The sequence below is a fragment of the Gobio gobio genome (genome assembly GCF_949357685.1).
Source record: "Gobio gobio genome assembly, chromosome: 18".
Taxonomy (NCBI): Eukaryota; Metazoa; Chordata; class Actinopteri; order Cypriniformes; family Gobionidae; genus Gobio; species Gobio gobio.
This window is the reverse complement of record NC_137111.1, coordinates 45,262,933-45,280,122: the sequence shown is the minus strand read 5'-3', so window position 1 is coordinate 45,280,122 and position 17,190 is coordinate 45,262,933. Positions and strand designations below refer to the sequence as shown.

Here is a 17,190-nt window from a genome sequence, read left to right as displayed (position 1 = left end):
TGTTCCTGTTGTGTCTCCTCTGTGAGGTTTTGCAGTGGCAACTTTACTAGAGTGGGAAGCCGGTCCGTCTTCTACTCTCATACTCCCATAAGTCTCAACTTTGCCATTGTCTGGTTTTTCAAAACAGTCCTTAAGCAGTGTCATTATTGTAAGTTTGAGTTAGGTGCACATGAATGGCAGTGATGACAGAGATGCATGTATATTATATATACGTTGCATATATACTATTTTTATATGTGACCCATGCTGGCAAAATTAGTCACAATGAGCAACTTTTCAAAAATATGTTATTGCAGTGAGTCATTCTCTATTAAAAAACCTTCAAAATGATCTATGATTTGTTGGAATTAGACAAAAATGACTGAGCTTAGACCTGTTTGAAGTCAATAGAGTCAGCAAAATAATTTTTTTTAGAAAAATCGAGAAAAGTTTTCTGAAGGCTCCAAAGCAAAATCACCTAGAAATCATGCCTTAAAATCCCTGGTAATAACACCAAATTTAGCACACACCAAGTCATCTCCAAATATTTATAAGAAAAATATATATTCAACTTTTTTCCATGATACCACAATTGTTTGATTAAAATTAATGAGACAGACAGCATATATACTGTATATTAAGACCTACTGTACCACACAGATCTAATATAATGTTACACATCAGATGTTTTTCCCCAATAGTTAACCAAACGTTGACAGATATTTTGAAATACTGTAATTCTGTGTATGTGTATATCGGGATTGCACGCTGTCTGAGGCGTCTTTGTGCACACGCATCGGATCTGTCAGTCAGCGCAAGTAAGATGAAAATCACACTCATGCCATCGAGAATTTGCAATAAATTTCACAACGCTTGAATGCTGCGCTTTAAAACAATACCAAACTTGTGCTGAAGAGAAGCGCCAGTCAACCAGAAGCGAGCAGAGAAAAAGGAGAAGCTACAGTATGAAAGATTTATGAAGTTACACCTCTCGGAAAACATACAAATAAAGACACTTTTAGATGTTTAATTGCTTTTTGAAGCATTGGGATGGCTAGACGAGGGCTTAATGAACTAATTTTTGTGAAAACCTCAAAAATTGAAATTGTTCACTTGTTTTGCCTGTAGCTCGTAATCAGCCCGTGCACATTCCCACACATTTTGCCTGCACGGGTCACATATACTAACTAAATGCATGTTTGTCTTTTTAATATTTATTTTTACTGTTACTTTTCAAATGGACCAACCTGGAAAATAGCCGTTGTTGTTTGTTTGTTTGTGACAGACAGTATATTTCAATGGTGTACTATAGACACTCTACTAACTATAAATAACTTTGCAACTACATGTCAACTAACTCTCATCAGAGTATCAGTAGACTGCAGTACTGTTAGTAGAATAAGTTGAAATGTAGTTGCTTATAGCAAAGACTTTGTCCAAGCTGAAAAATGTCATGATTTGAGCATTTAGAAACCAAATTTATGAGACCGTTATTGTCAGATTTCATTGGTGATTTTAAATATGAAATTTGATCGTGAGCTTGGTGAACAGTTTTGGAGAATTTGATGTTTCCCCATTCAAAGAGATAGGAGCTGCACTTTCATGCTCTAGAGGCGTTTCAAAGATGGCCGCCGAGTGAAATGACTTGTCTTTAAGGGACTTTGCTTATACTGAGTATAATGTCATCAAAATAAAGTGTTAGCAGATATTATGCAGTATTAATTGTGATTGAAATGAAAGCTTGGCAAATATTTTTGTAAACATTGAGTTTTCGGCCTTTACCCATTTAGACTGATAGGAGCTGAACTTACATGACTAATAAATTGTTGCCCATTAGCATCACTAAATTCCGGGATCCATCCAAGTGAACCCAAAAGCACTTTGATCAAATTCCAAACCAGAACATAGAGGTTCTGATCAGTCCAGATAAGTTGGACTGTTTGAAAATAAAGTACTTGAAACTCCACAGAAGATATCGCTATTGGACTGGTGATTATAATTTACTATAGCACATTGATTATCGTAAATGAAGTTTGTACACACTTGTTTTATTGGAGAACAAGAGGTCATTCATGCTCTCAATTCACATGTGTCCCAAAGAAAGTGGCACATAGACTGTTCCTGAAGTCTGGACGTCAGACCCCTGATCTTTACTGCTCCCCTGAGTGGGGGTCATTGGTCGGACAGATCACAGGGCCCATTTGATACGCACTGCTTTAATCCCATCTGGGACCTGAGGAGAGCAACAGCTCTTTACACAACACTGAGCTTTATGTTGTCCGTTTTACGACTCAAGCGTATTACTGTAACAAAACCCTCTCTCTCTGGACGCCAAAGGGCACATGAGAGGCCCTCAGCTGATGAATGAGGAGGCTTTCACCAAGGCTCAGGTGATTCAATGGTTAATCTAGGGTTTATCACACAAGCTTTGATTCTACTACTACTAATATACCTAAATCTCAAGCACAAAGCTGTTTTTTTTTGTGTGTCAGTGATAGCATCTCTTACTTTAGTTTTTGTTATATTTTATTTGTATAATTTCAGTTTTCATTTTAATAACAACTTTAGTAAGGTTAGCAGCATCAGGGTTACCATCTAGAAAGATCTTTGCATCTCCGTTCTGTCCACTACCTGGTCTTAAATTGTGTTTCGTGTTCATGTTACATGTAAGTTACTGTAGTAATAATGATAGAATATGCATAATTACATACAACTGACCCTAAACCAACCCCTAATCCTAACCCTATAGTAAGTAGATGTAGTTAATTATTATTACTTAGTACTTAAATGTACTTACATTGTAACACAGACCCCTTGAAATAAAGTGCTCGCCATAGTTAGCAAAGCAAAGCCATAGTTTGTTTTCTTGCAGCTAAACTATAATATAAAAATGTGATTGTTTATTATTGCTTATATCAAAGAAAGGCAAAAAGGCCAAAATGTTCAATCTTAAAGGACTAGTTCACCAAATAAATAGTTCTGTAAGCATTTACTCATCCTTATGTCATTCCGAACTTGTATGGCTTACTTTCTTTTGTGAACAAATGAAGAAATTAAATGCAAACACTGTAAAAAATGATTCAAAAAATATCTTCATTTTCTTTAAAGTGTTAATAAAACAAAGACTATTGGAGTACATTTTACAAGAAAATACTATTTCAGTATTTCTACTTCAACATTTCACATTTAATTTATTTCTTTATAATTAATTGTGAAAATTTGTTTCTACACCACATTTTTTCATTGAATTTTTGTTTTTACTGTTTTTTTTTTGTTTTTTAACTCACTGGTTTTGTCTTTTTTCTCTCTCGGAAGGAACAGCCTGAAAAACTGTATTTTTATTTAAAACTAATTTATTTATTTCCAATTTTGAGCTACAAACTAATATATGAAACATTTTTGGTTTGTTTTATTGGTAAATTCTTACATGTTATCGAAATGATAGCTTGGCAAACATACAGAAAGTCATACAGGTTTGAAATTGGTGAGTAAATGATCACAGAATTTTCATATTTCTGTGAACTATTCCTTAATTCTGTCATCTATAATAAACACGTACGCCCCATTTGATGGTGTAAATAAGTCTAGTGGAGGCTAAAACCTGTCCGGTCCGCCACCACACCTCTCTTTCCTGCAGTAACTCTATCAGCATGTAAAGGTGTGGGTCGGCTGGACACCAGGGCAGGATGTGCGCTATCTATTTTATCATGATGTGTTAAAACATTGGCCTGATTCAGCGCCGCTGAGGAAGAGGATGGGTGGGTGGACAAACAGAAAGCATGTGATAAAACTTACGGGACGAAAGAAAGAGAAGTGAAGAGGTGCTCAGTAGGCACAGTGGTAGAGATGTCGTGGTGGTAGAGATGAAAGCCGAAGCGAGTGATGTTTAATAGTCAGGGGAGGAGAAGAGGGCACAGGAGAGGTCTACTTTTCCCATGTCCCTTCTCTTTAGTCTCCTCTAACAAGGATGTCAAGGTTTGATCCTGTTCGGTCTTTCGTTCGACTGTTTCCAAGTTCTGTGCCAAAGGAAACACTCCTCGGGCTGCGGCTCATATTGCCAAAATAAGGGAAGATGAAGTGTGTTGGGGCAGGGCAGTGCCAGCTTTTTCCAAATGTTCATCCGATAGCTTTTGGTGGCTCTTTTATGGCACACAGTTCACTTGTTCGAGCCAACAAGAGCTTTGAGGAGCTTTGCAAAGAGCTTCGGCTATAAAGCTTTTCACCGCAAATATGATTTTAGCCAGTGCAAAGCCAGTTACACAGCCACCGATTGGGTGAGCTACTTGTCATATGGGCCATTCATCTAAACTTTTATCACTCTGTGCTTTTATTTTGAAACATTAGAGGATGTGATGTGCTGTCGGTCTACTCAAAGGAAAAGTGTGATTTTTGCTTCGGTATCAGGAGTTGTAAAAATGAACTTTTCTGAAACAGATGTTTTCACAGTGTTTGCACATTTCAGGGCAACTAAAACTAAAACCATAAACACATTTTCATAACTTTTTTATTTCAGCTAGTTGACAAGGAAACATTTCTCATTTGTTTAAGAAGTTTCATTTTATGTACACTCCATTCACAGATTCACACATTTCAATTAATAGTAAAATTTCAGCAAATTTAATTGTATAATACACATTTTAATTGAATTATTGCTCAAATATTCAAATAAAATGTGTAAGGATTATTCCATTCAATTGGCTGTAATTTTACTAGTTTTACAAACTTTACTATTGAAATGCATAAATCTTAAAAAAAAAGGCTTAACTTTTTTTGAGTGTACTAAAATAAAAAATATATAGACATTATAAAAAGCAATAAAACTAATAGAAATGACAAAATGATAAAACAACAAAACTTTACAAACTTTATTAGTAATTAAATGATGCTGACACATTTCAGCTTTTAAATATTTAAAGGTTTATTTTTTATTGTTCATCTCACATTTTCTCATTTTTGTGCTTTTCAACAGAAAGAAGTGAAGGATGTGTTTGCCGCCATCGTGTTTGAGGCAGCATACAGTTTAGGAAAACACGTCGTGGATGGATATCAGGACCGCGACCTTCCCTCTCTGACTCCTATTCTACGCTGGAAAAAAGGAGAGAAGATCGCCGCAAAGAATGAGGTTTGAATCCTTCAGCTTTCACTGCACATAAATAATCCATTTTAAACAGGATATCACTGAAGATGAAGATAACCTTTAGGAATTAATGTCGCAGATACATATTCATATAGCACAACTCCACCTCCAGCGACCCAAATTCGATTCCCAGCTCGTCTATTGCCGATCCTGTTCCCCTCTGCATCAAATACTTTCTTTTCAAATCCACTAAATCCCAGCCTCAGCCCATTCAGAAATACCCATTCGTTGGAAGAAACTGCTAAACACCACTTGCTTTGTCAGCAAAATCCTCTAAGTCCACAGAAACCAATCAGAAGATGCAAATCGAATCATATGATTTCACGTTGAATGACGGTATGCATACGAGTCAGCTTTCAATTGCCAAGCTGCAAGTTTTTATCATGTTTTTCTATTGTTACAGTGGCAATGACAGGATGATTTCGCAAGTAGCAAACACAAGTGTTCCTTCCTTGCGCTGCTGTAAAACTCTTGACAGAAATGAACGTGGCAGTCACAGCTCCTTCAACAGTTTCTTCACATGTTGAATTCTGCTTTCATCAGTTGCAATGTTTCCAGTTGCATCTTTAGTGATTTTGCAACTGTTTACTATGTCTTGTTGACTTAGAGGTTTTTGTAACAAAAAAAAAGCACACAGACTTAGCTGGTTTAGCAAAAGACAGTTAAATTTGTTAAATACCAATACATTGATTAGTGACATTTTTGAAAATAAGGCATTTCAGTAACTGACTAATAACCTTTTCATTGCCATTAAAGTGAAATGACTAAACGTAAACATAGAAAAAAAATGCTAATTTAAAAGAAAACATAGACAGATCTCATATCAGATGGACTATCAGATAGATTAAGCCAGGATTAGGCCTTAAGGCATTCAGGTAGCTTTAAAAAGCACAATATGTATGATTTTTGGATTCAAATATCCAAAAACCACTAGAACAATGTTCTATATTTAGTTGACTTGTGTACTTACATTATCCCAGATGTTTCCAAGAATATTTAAATCCGGAGAAATAAGCAATTTTCACCAGGACTCGTACCGTGTGTTGCCTATAAATGGCATCATACCCACGTTACCCTCGATTTCCAGTTTTATTTAGTAGAAACCATGGAAACGACATTTAAAGACGCTTTAATATATTATGTAACATATACTGTATATATTATTAGATTTATTAGACAGGTGAGCAACTGTTTGGAGACATTCATTGACAGAAAACTAATCATTATATAGCTCAACACAGTTAGTCTTATTGTTTAAATCTGGTTTCCTTGATTTACCGCGAGTACCATGTTTTACCATGCCTAATATTGATCTAGCTCACTGCAGTGTGAACAAGTGTCTCGTAGTAGCGGCCACGAACGCACAGAGTAGCTTTATAGCATAACTTTCAACGCTCAAATGTGTCCAAATGTATCCCACATACACATGAGCGGCAGAATAAAAGCTACACCTTTGTTTTGAATAAGCGACGTCTAGTGGCGAAAAAATTACATATTGTGCCTTTAATCAGAGTTTCTGTCCTAATCAGCCAATTTCTGGTTGCTTTATTGAACATGATCTTCCAAGAGCACTGATATGTAGATCATGCACAAAAAGACCACGAATGTGTGTTAAGAGAGTAAAATATCACATCAAATCAAATATGTTCTGATTGCCCGTGATTTTGAATGTTTATACAAATATAAATGACGTGACACTGGAAACATATCACACCTGGTTCAAACACATTACGTATATATTGCTTGTTTTAACATTTTAACATATTTACAGTGATTTTATACAGAAGATTATTCTAATTTACTCTTAGACCGTTACTCACCTCATACTCATTTGCCGTTGACATCACCCAGCAGCTCCGAATGCCAGAAATGACCCTATTCTCTAGTTTTAAATGTGCTTTTAGTTAGCACTCAGTAATGGCTGTTGACTCTTTGTGAGTGGAATGTGGAAGATTAATGAATTTATTTGCCAACAGCCTCCTTCATAACCCACCCTCCTGTTAGTTAACATGCTTTTCCCTCTGAGCTTGAGGAAACACGGCGCTGGCATCTTTCAGCGCGGCAGGAATCCATTATGATGGAATCTGAGGCTGTTAGTAACTGTGTCCACCAGTTTGTCTGTAGTGCTAAAGCAAAGGTGTTGATGTCAAAATCTGTCCAACATGAACACACGGCACTTTCTTGTTCATCACGCTTGAAACCGCTACTCATACTAGAGCTTTTTCAAGTCTTGCACAACAGCACCCTCTAGTATTTGCTTCCCATCTCAGGTTATAATGACAGTTAAGTTGTGTAAACATCCTGTGCTCTGTTTGACTCTTCACAGACGTGGTTTGAGAAGAACTGTCTGTCAGAGGACTGTGCCGCTGACCTGAGGCTTCATGGGAAACTGCTGCTTTCTGGGTAAAGCCCCTGGTCTTCTCCTCTCGAGGTTCTGCGCAGCGGCTCGTTTCAGTTCATTTACGTCATTAGGGTTGAGTCGCTGTGGGTGTGGACGCATGGTTGGCTCTCACCGGCCCATGACGTCATTCATTAGACTGTTTTAAGGAAGTCCTAGTCTGGTTCTGAATGACCTGGACCTGGTTTCCCTGTAGTTTCCTTAAAAGCTGAACCTTCACTGTTTAAAGAGCAGATGGGAATTCACTACTTTCTGCATGTACTAGAGCTAGTAATTGAAAACATATTTTACTGTAATGACTACAAAACAGGCATTCAAGTTCTATGCTCAATGTATCAGATATATATTTGTTGAAGAAAGATTAAGTCTATTTTAAGACCTGTTGTAAAAAAAATTCCATTACAATATTTTCATTTTTCAAACACATTTAGATATTTTACATTTATTTATATTTTTAATTATTAGTGCACTATAAAAACTGATTTTGTTGGTTTAACTTTAAATAAAAGTAAGTGGCCAGGTTGGTGTTCATTGAAACTAAAAATGGGAGGTAATACAAAGATATTAGTTTAATCAGCAGTAACTCAAAATATTGTGTTATTTTGATTTGACAAAAGAAAAAAAGTAATTAGACTCGCATTACAGTAATATTTTTTTTTTTTGTTATCTAAACCATCAAATATAGAAATGCAGTGATATATACTGTATATATTGTTAGATTAAAGATTAAAATAATATTTTTTACAATATACAGTCATTAGAATTTGCAGATAAAATGTGCTTAGTTATGAAAATATTGTCAAAATGCAAAGAATATTAATTACTAAATCATCAAAAACACAAAGGCGTCATAAGAAATGCTTCATGCAGTAAATACTTATAACAATATTTGTTTATGTAATACAGTGCCGAGTATATAATGCAAATATATTTGTAAAGAAAATATTTAAAAAAATGAATTGTACTAAAATGGCTTCATTTTTCTTTATGCAAAATATAATTTCTCTTATTTTCATTTAACTCATCAAAACACAAAGGCATTACAAGAAATACTACAGTGATATACAGTAAATACTTAAAATAATAATACAATAATTATTTTTACAGTACGGTAATGAGAAGTTGCAGATAAACTAATGAAAATATTGTCACAGTATTAATTGTACTAAAATTAATAATAGAAGTGACAAACACAAAAATTATATATTTTTTTTACAAAAACTTGAATAGTAAATCAATGATGCTGACACATTTCAGCTTTTAAAGATTTTAAGGTTTTTGTTATTGTTCATGTCACATTTTCCCATTTTTGTGCTTTTCTTAAATGCAAAATGTATTTTTTTGTTTTGTTTGATTTTGGGATAAAGTATGACCCAGGAATATTTTGAACAGTTTTCCTGAGATTATCCGTGTCCCACTTGTTTTCTCTTTTGTTTCTCTCATTTCTCAGGCGTTACATCAGTTCTCATCTGGCTCTTGGTGGAGTAAGAAATGTGTCATTAAATTTAACCATCTCTAATGCTGGAGACGACGCCTATGACACCAACATCTACTTCAACTTCTCCAGAGAGGTTCACTACATCAACTTCTTACAAAGGGTAAGTCTGATATATTGCCATTCGTTTTTTATAAACCAGACTTTTGACTAATGACGTACAGTCTGGTCCAGTCTGCAGCTTATTCTTACCAAGAACTGACTGACATGTTAAGTGACGCACTATTATTAACATGACACAGGTGTTGGTAAACCTGAATTGCTTCAAACTAAATGTTTTTCATGGTAGCAGCCTGGTAAACACCAATTTGTTTCCCAGAAGACCTACTGAAGATTGCGTAAAGCCAGCCAGTTATACTGAAGTTTGAAGTTTTTGCCGTTCTTGTTTGTAATACACACCAGGCGGAATACGGGTGTGCCATGAACTAGGTGCCAAATACTGACATATAGGTTACATGGAAAATGTGACAAGTTTGAATCTTCTTTTTAAGTATATGTGGTCATCATATCCATGATTTAAAGGGACAGAATGGAAAAAAGTGTCTAGAATATGGAGAGATAGGCGTTCAGTCAGCAGAGGAAGTAGTGGAAACAGGAGGAAGTGCACAGTTACAGATGAGAGCACTTGCAGCTGGCTAGTGTATCGTTATCTCAGGCTTTTAGAGCACGTCTCACACTGAAATCTCTGTTACAGCTCCCTCAAGGTCTGTTTCCCCTGCTGAAAAGCATTCTGTGTTATCAGCATGAGCAAGAACATTTCCTAGTTTAGTTTGACAATAATGGAGAGACTCTTTAAGATTGCTAAACGGACCTCTTTGATGAACTCAACCCTCTCAAGAGGGAAACGAAGCAGCAGAATTGTTCTCTAATTTTAAGGGATAATACACCGATCAGGCATAACATTATGACCTAATATTGTGTTGGTCCCCCTTTTGCTGCCAAAACAGCCCTGACCCGTCGAGGCATGGACTCCAATAGACCCCTGAAGGCGTGCCCCCCCAGGTTCCCCAGCATTAACTTTTAGCAATTTGAGCTACAGTAGCTCTTCTGTTTGATTGGACCACACGGACCAGCCTTCACTCCCCACGTGCATCAATGAGCCTTGGCCGCCCATGACCCTGTCGCCGGTTCACCACTGTTCCTTCCTTGGAGCACTTTTGATAGAGACTGACCACTGCAGACCGGGAACACCCCACAAGAGCTGCAGTTTTGGAGATGCTCTGACCCAGTCGTCTAGCCATCACAGTTTTGCCCTTGTCAAACTCGCTCAAATCCTTACGCTTGCCCATTTTTCCTGCTTCTAACTCATCAACTTTGAGGACAAAATGTTCACTTGCTGCCTAATATGTCCCACCCACTAACAGGTGCCGTGATGAAGAGATAATCAGTGTTATTCACTTCACCTGGTCAAAATGATATGCCTGATCGGACATGTGTTTGCTAATTATGACCTTTTCTAGATTTACTGAATTTTTTTTTTACGACTTTACTGATTTTAGAAAAAAATGCAGAAGATGTGAGAATGGACCATCAATAACTGCAAAGGATAGTTCACCCAAAAATCTATATTTTGGGTGTATCTACTCACCCTCATGTCATTCCAAACCAGTATGATTTTCAGAATTGCATTCTGTTATTACTATAGTAAGTACATGTAGTAACCATACATTTATATAAAAAATAATGCTGCTCTTTTCCCAAAACAAAAGCATATAACATATTCAGTGTTTATTTGCCCTTTTTGAAGTTTGAAAGGATCGGTCTTCATTCACTTTCAATGCATGGAAAAGGGCAGCATGAACACTCAACAAAACATCTCCTTTTATGATCCACAGAAGTTAAAAAGTCATACTGGTTTGGAAAGGTGAAAATATTATGACACCATTTTTATTTTCAGGTGAAGAATTGCAAATAATTTACATTTGGTGTAGCCTTAATGGATAATTTAGTAATTTGACCATCATGTTTTCTTCTCCTTCTGCATTCCTATTCTAAATTAATTCTGTCATCTTCAACTTAAACATAGATTTGTTTTTGAAGCGCTCAGATTTCACTCTATATATCCTTGTGTTTTGACACATATGGAGCGCTTAACATTGTTTAACAGGTTTAAATTTCATTTTGATCGTTTTTTGCAGTGCAAACCAGCTTTGTCTCTTTTCGGAGAGTAATTGGTCATGACTGTTGAATAGGATGCATGCGGGGGTCCAGGTGGAAGTGTATTGTGAGAAGACACAGTGGCCATGCTTTGTTTGCTGTTCTAGTACTGTACGCGCAGCAGGACCCCTCTAATTACGCCAATGCCGGGAGAAGTCGTCTGTGTTGATGTGACCCGTCTCCACGCGGCGGAGGTCAGGCCAGAACGTCTCCCTCAGGCCACTTCAGCTTTCCGTCATGCCGAGTGTGAACTTGCGCTCCCCTCTTGTTTTATAGTAGGTCCTGTTGCCCCTGTGTTTGTCTTGCAACCCAAACCATCTGCAGCAGTGAATTGGTTTCAGAAGCTCTATCGCCTCATTCAGGTGGCCCCGGGGCCCCTCTTGAGAAGAAACACACTCACTGTAATTAGATAAACGGCGGATTGTCCTTTTATTAGATTGCGGCAGGTGAAGCGAAGACCTTTAATTTGCTGTCTCAGAAACAACTCGATTTATTTTAGTGTTACTGAAGCGCTGAAGGACGAGGACGAGAGAGAGCAAAACAATCTGGCAGTTTATTTTAGAGATGCAGCCAATACATACATCATTTGAGATTTGTTGATGTTTCAGTTTAATAACACACAGACCAGAGAGAAGTGACTTAATACAAACACCTCTTTCCTTCCTGTACGCCATGATGGAATACAATTACTGAAACAGTAGTGACAAAACACTGGACCGATTTAGAAAAGTGCCATTTATTGTGAATGTAATCAGGTATTTGTTAAGGTTGACTTTAAAGTCCTATCTGGCGTAGAAGTCTAGCAAAACAAATCGGTTTTGATAAACTGTAAACATGATAATTTTTGGACACAAATGGAGCCTGTGTAGATATTTGTGTGGAAAAATATTAGTGAACACAGAACAAATGTTATTATGTCCAGGGTTAAGAATGAATTTCTATCATTCTAATAACTTTTCAAGATTCCCCCACAGTTGTTTATAATCAATATTTCTGATTATTATCAATGTTGAAAACAGCTGTGCCATGCACTTAATGTGCAAAATCTGTGATACAATTTGTTCAAGATTTTTTGATGAAAGAACAGCATTTATTTGAAATAGAAATCTTTTCTGTCAATTTAATGCATCCTTGCTGACTAAAAGTATTCACTTTTGAACAGTAGTGTACATTGGATTGGATCAGACACATTTGAATATCTGTGCCTAATAATGTTTTGGGGAACTAGGGTAGCTGAACTACAGAAGAAATGTAAAACTGCATGATCTGGTGCGGATATGGACCACAGACCGCAAATTGTGCACCACTGAGTGCTCTTGAACTCAGAAATGATTAACGGGCCACATTTAGTCCGCAGGCCGCCATTGAGGTGCCCTGCTGTACATTAGCAATACTCAAAGCTCGGGAAACAAGGGTGTTAGCGTAAACGAGTGCAAAACGTGAGGCCAAAGCCTCAAACTCTTCCCCAGAGAGTCGCCAAGTGCATGTAAAATGAGTTTTGCAAACTCCCAGGCTTTCCTGAACCCCCCCCCTCCTCATCTACTTTTGACTATTTATTGATGTATTTTGTCCGGCAGCAGCTTTTGTTATTGCTGCAACCTCGCTAAGAATAGCTCCAATATAAACTCAAGAATGGGGAGCACGTGCAAGACCTCACGTGGATCTGAAGATCCCAGAGTTAAGCGCTCATCCTCTGCATTGTTCCAGCAGCGGGAGGCCGTCGGGTTTGTCATCGGCCCTGATATATTCCTGAAGGCTCTCAGTGGTTTTTTACGCTCTCAGCTCTGTAAAATGACAGCTTGGTGAACTCTCGCTGTAGGAACGCTCACTCCTCACGGGGTCGAATCTCAGCTGTTTACACAAACCAGCCGGTGCCTCTGCTGTGTTTAGAAAAAGCTCTCAACTCTCACTGGCGATTGTCCCTGTTGCTGTTCTCCTAGTGTACAATGCATGTGACAGTACAGTTATTTATAAGTTAGTCGAGTCACATTTATTTATATCACACTTTATACAATAGATTGTTTCAAAGAATCTTCACGAAAATAACAGTATTAATGTTTCACCTTATTTCAGCTGTAAAGCAGCTCTACAGAACTGTCATTATTCAGCTCAAGACCTTCAGTGTTGATTTACTTCAGTTCAATAGCAATGTTGCAAAGTTCATCAATTCAATGAATGACATGAATTATTATTTTAGCTGTGAGGCAGCTTTACAAAAGACAATAGTGTCATTATTCAGCTCAAGTCAGTTTAGTGTTGATTCAGTTCAGGTCAGTTGCAGAGTCGATGTTGCAAATTATTTAGCTCAATTCAGTTCACATTTTGTTCTCATCCCATAGTGTCAGTGCAGTTAAATCACTAATATTACTGAATATTCATTGTTTTAAAGGGGTCATGAACTGCATTGTTTTATTGTTTTATAATGTTTACTGTGGTGCACTTATAATGTTAGTATGATTTTTACAGCAATAATTGTCGTAATTTAGAAATAAAAGGCATTTTTTACTACCCTGATTTTAGCCCTCCGATCTGAACGCTCTGTTTGAAGGGGCGTGTCTGCTGTGAGACTTCAGTGTAAACGCCCACTGTTGTGATTGGCTGCTGTGAGACTTCAGTGTAAACGCCCACTGCTGTGATTGGCTGCTGTGAGACTTCAGTGTAAACGCCCACTGCTGTGATTGGCTGCTGTGAGACTTTAGTGGAAACGCCCACTGCTGTGATTGGCTGCTGTGAGACTTCAGTGTAAACGCCCACTGCTGTGATTGGCTGCTGTGAGACTTCAGTGTAAACGCCCACTGCTGTGATTGGCTGCTGTGAGACTTCAGTGTAAACGCCCACTGCTGTGATTGGCTGTTGTGAGACTTCAGTGTAAACGGCCACTGCTGTGATTGGCTGTTGTGAGACTTCAGTGTAAACGGCCACTGCTGTGATTGGCTGTTGTGAGACTTCATTGTAAACGCCCAAGGTTGTGATTGGCTGCTGTGAGACTTCAGTGTAAACGCCCTCGGCTGTGATTGGCTGACATCTTTGCATATGAAATATCTGAGTATTACATATGGGACTCTCTCAAACTTTTAGCATGTTTTTACTATTACAGCTCTCAAGGCTAACTAATTGTGAAAAGTGTTGATTATAGCGTTATATTTAGATTGCAGTGATGGGCATTGTAGCCAATCACAGACATGTTGAGCGTATGAATGCAGTGAGATGCAAATCTCATCATTATCACTCAATTTCTGTACACTAACGAATGCTTGCATCATAACTAACAGTGCAAACACAATGTAAATAAGAGATTCGTTGATTATTACGGGAGTTTTGGCACAAGTCCAGTCGCTGATAAACTCACTCTGTTTGATTGACAGCTCCAGCGATTGCAAAGATAGCTTTCTTTGACCGCTTTCTATATATAATTTAATCACAGATCATTTTAATCCTGCTAAGAGAGACAATGTGAAGTTGAGCGTTTAGTCACTGGTTTGATTTACTGACACAAAGACAAAGAACATCTGACTGTACATGAATCATTACATTTCAGAAATCACTGGTCACAGATCAGGCATTAGAATTAACACAGTTACTTACATGTGGCATTACTGTTGAGTCCATATCGTACAAGTCTGTAGCATTAGGATCCTTTGGAAGATCATGTTATTTGTAGTCCATCCTGTATCGCTCTTCTCTCCTTGTCATCTCACTAACACACCAGTGGGCGGGGCCAAAGTTGTGATGATGAAGTAGGCGTTGATCTTCTTCTGGTGGTCTTTCACATAATAAGTCATCGGGCTTGGAAACAATAAAAGCTGTTTTTGGACTCACAAGGAAGTTTTCAGTTCTGTAACTTACAGGATATTCTTATAGTATGATGACCTCATATACAGTATATCAAAAGCTCAAGGAAAATGTTGATTTCTCAGTTCATGACTCCTTTAAACCCTAAAAGGTTTTTTAGTGTTTTATATTATCTTTATTGTTTTATATTAAGTTATATTAACCATGAATATGTGATCCTGTCCCGCAAGTTCCTTTCACAACACTTTTCCAGTATCCACATTTGCGAGACACATTTCGAACGGTTGCAGATGCGGCAACCAATTTTAAACTTGTCTGAAACCAGTCTGCACGTGTGTGCACCGCTTGAAATTGCAAAAGTTAAACATAAAAAAAAAAAATTCCCCCTTCAGTTTCTGCAGAGCTTAATTGAAGATCTAAACATAATTTTAATGCAAATTGAATCCAGCTTGCAAGAGTTTATTTTTCTCAACTGTTTTGCATGCCTTCTGACTGTTTGTCTGGCAATCAGTGATTTTTGGGGGGGAATTTCTTTTGAATATAATATTTTTTAGGCGTTGCGGTTGATGAGACTTTCTGCTGGGGTCCCTACAAATTAGTACAGCTTTTGAAGGGTTTGACTGGTTATTCTCACTGTCATTTGGTGTTTTCTCTGTCTGTTTTGGCTCCAGGAAGAAAAGGGCATTTCCTGTATGCTGGTAGAGCTGGACTTCCTCAAGTGCAGCGTTGGATTTCCTTTCATGAGGGCACAAACCAAGGTAGTATGACAGGAGTGTCAGTTTAACAGCTTAATGATTTACTTGGTGAACTTGTTAATTATAGCCCAATTCATTTAACCTTGTAGTTTTAACCTTTTTTTCAGTACCATCTATCTGTGCTGTTTGACACGAGTCATCTATCTGGTGAAAACGAGACACTGCTGTTTTTAGTACATGCTAGAAGGTGAGCAGTCTTGATTTAATGAACTTTTAAAAAAAAAACAAGGTTTATTTCTGTGATTAAAAAACACATGGTTCACATCATCAGTCCACATTAGTGAATGTCATGATGTTTATTTTTGAAACAACTAGATAGATTGGACATTTGGACTTTTCCCTATTTGGCTATTTTGTTAGAAATTAAGTGGTTTTGCTTGATATTGAAGTCGTGATTTTAATCTAATGCTGGCCAGATGTGTTTTCTTTGCTCAGAGATGTGCATTACACACTAAGTGGTAAAGACTAGCTCTCTGTGAGACAAAATGAACTCTCATAATGCACATTTGGCCATCTTACAGTGGAGACTTAATCAATTACACTGTGCCGTGCTGAAAACACATGGGCATGTTAGTACCAATACTACCGTTTAACATTTGGGATTGGTGAGATTGTTTTATTATGCTCTTCAAGGCTGCATTTAATACAAAACATTTTCAGGATTCATAGAATAGATGAATATAAAATTCAAAAGAACAGCATTTACTTAAAATAAAAATCTTTTGTAACATTATAAATGTCACTTTTGATCAATTTAATGCATCCTTGTAGCCTGACAAGCCAGACCCACATCAAGATGTTGGGTCTGGGAACACACAATTGGCAGGGCTCAATCCGAGGAGCGGGATAAACGGTTGTCTTTCAGATTCCCTCTGCACGCAATAGAGGTCTGCACGGGCTTTAAACTGAAGCCCGAACCCGGCCCGTACCCGAGATCCTTTAATCCAACCCGACCCGACCATTAAATTGACATGTTAAGCCCGAACCCGAGGTCCGTTTCTAACAGCAAATAACTTTTTTGCAATATGTTGTATTTATAGATTGCTTGCAACGGTAAACAAATACATGTGCAAACACAGGCACAGCGGCCCCATCAGCACAGCAGTTAGAGAAGAAGCACGGACTTACCAATTACGTAACTTTGCTGTGGTCGAACAGGTGTAACGTTCAGTCACACATTTCTCTGGAACTCAAGCTTTAAACTTCCATAAGTTCACGCAGTGTTACTAAACTATTTCCTCAAATATATCCTTCTCAGTAGCCTACGAGTTAAGAGAACGGCATCGACAGATGATCATAATTCTTCCAGAGCGCAACTTTTCCTGCATCATTTGAAACTGTTATAAGTTTTCCCTCAGTAATTAATGTTTATTTCAGTTAATGTTTGCTTTCTGCCGTCAGTGTTGAGACCTTTCGCGCTCTCTCTCTCTCGCACGTGCGCGCTCCTTCGGTCACAGCAAGCAGGCAAAGCACACGG

General features: G+C 37.7%; 1 protein-coding gene across 1 annotated transcript in view; it reads left to right on the top strand.

Moving 5' to 3' along the window:
- Positions 1 to 17,190, top strand: part of itga9 (integrin, alpha 9) — a 112,859-nt gene that overhangs the window by 74,440 nt on the left and 21,229 nt on the right. The window contains exons 16-20 of the mRNA XM_079842837.1: positions 4,949 to 5,101; positions 7,443 to 7,519; positions 8,965 to 9,112; positions 15,630 to 15,716; positions 15,821 to 15,900. Coding sequence (XP_079698963.1) covers positions 4,949 to 5,101; positions 7,443 to 7,519; positions 8,965 to 9,112; positions 15,630 to 15,716; positions 15,821 to 15,900 — 545 coding nt within the window. The remainder of the gene's footprint in view (positions 1 to 4,948; positions 5,102 to 7,442; positions 7,520 to 8,964; positions 9,113 to 15,629; positions 15,717 to 15,820; positions 15,901 to 17,190) is intronic.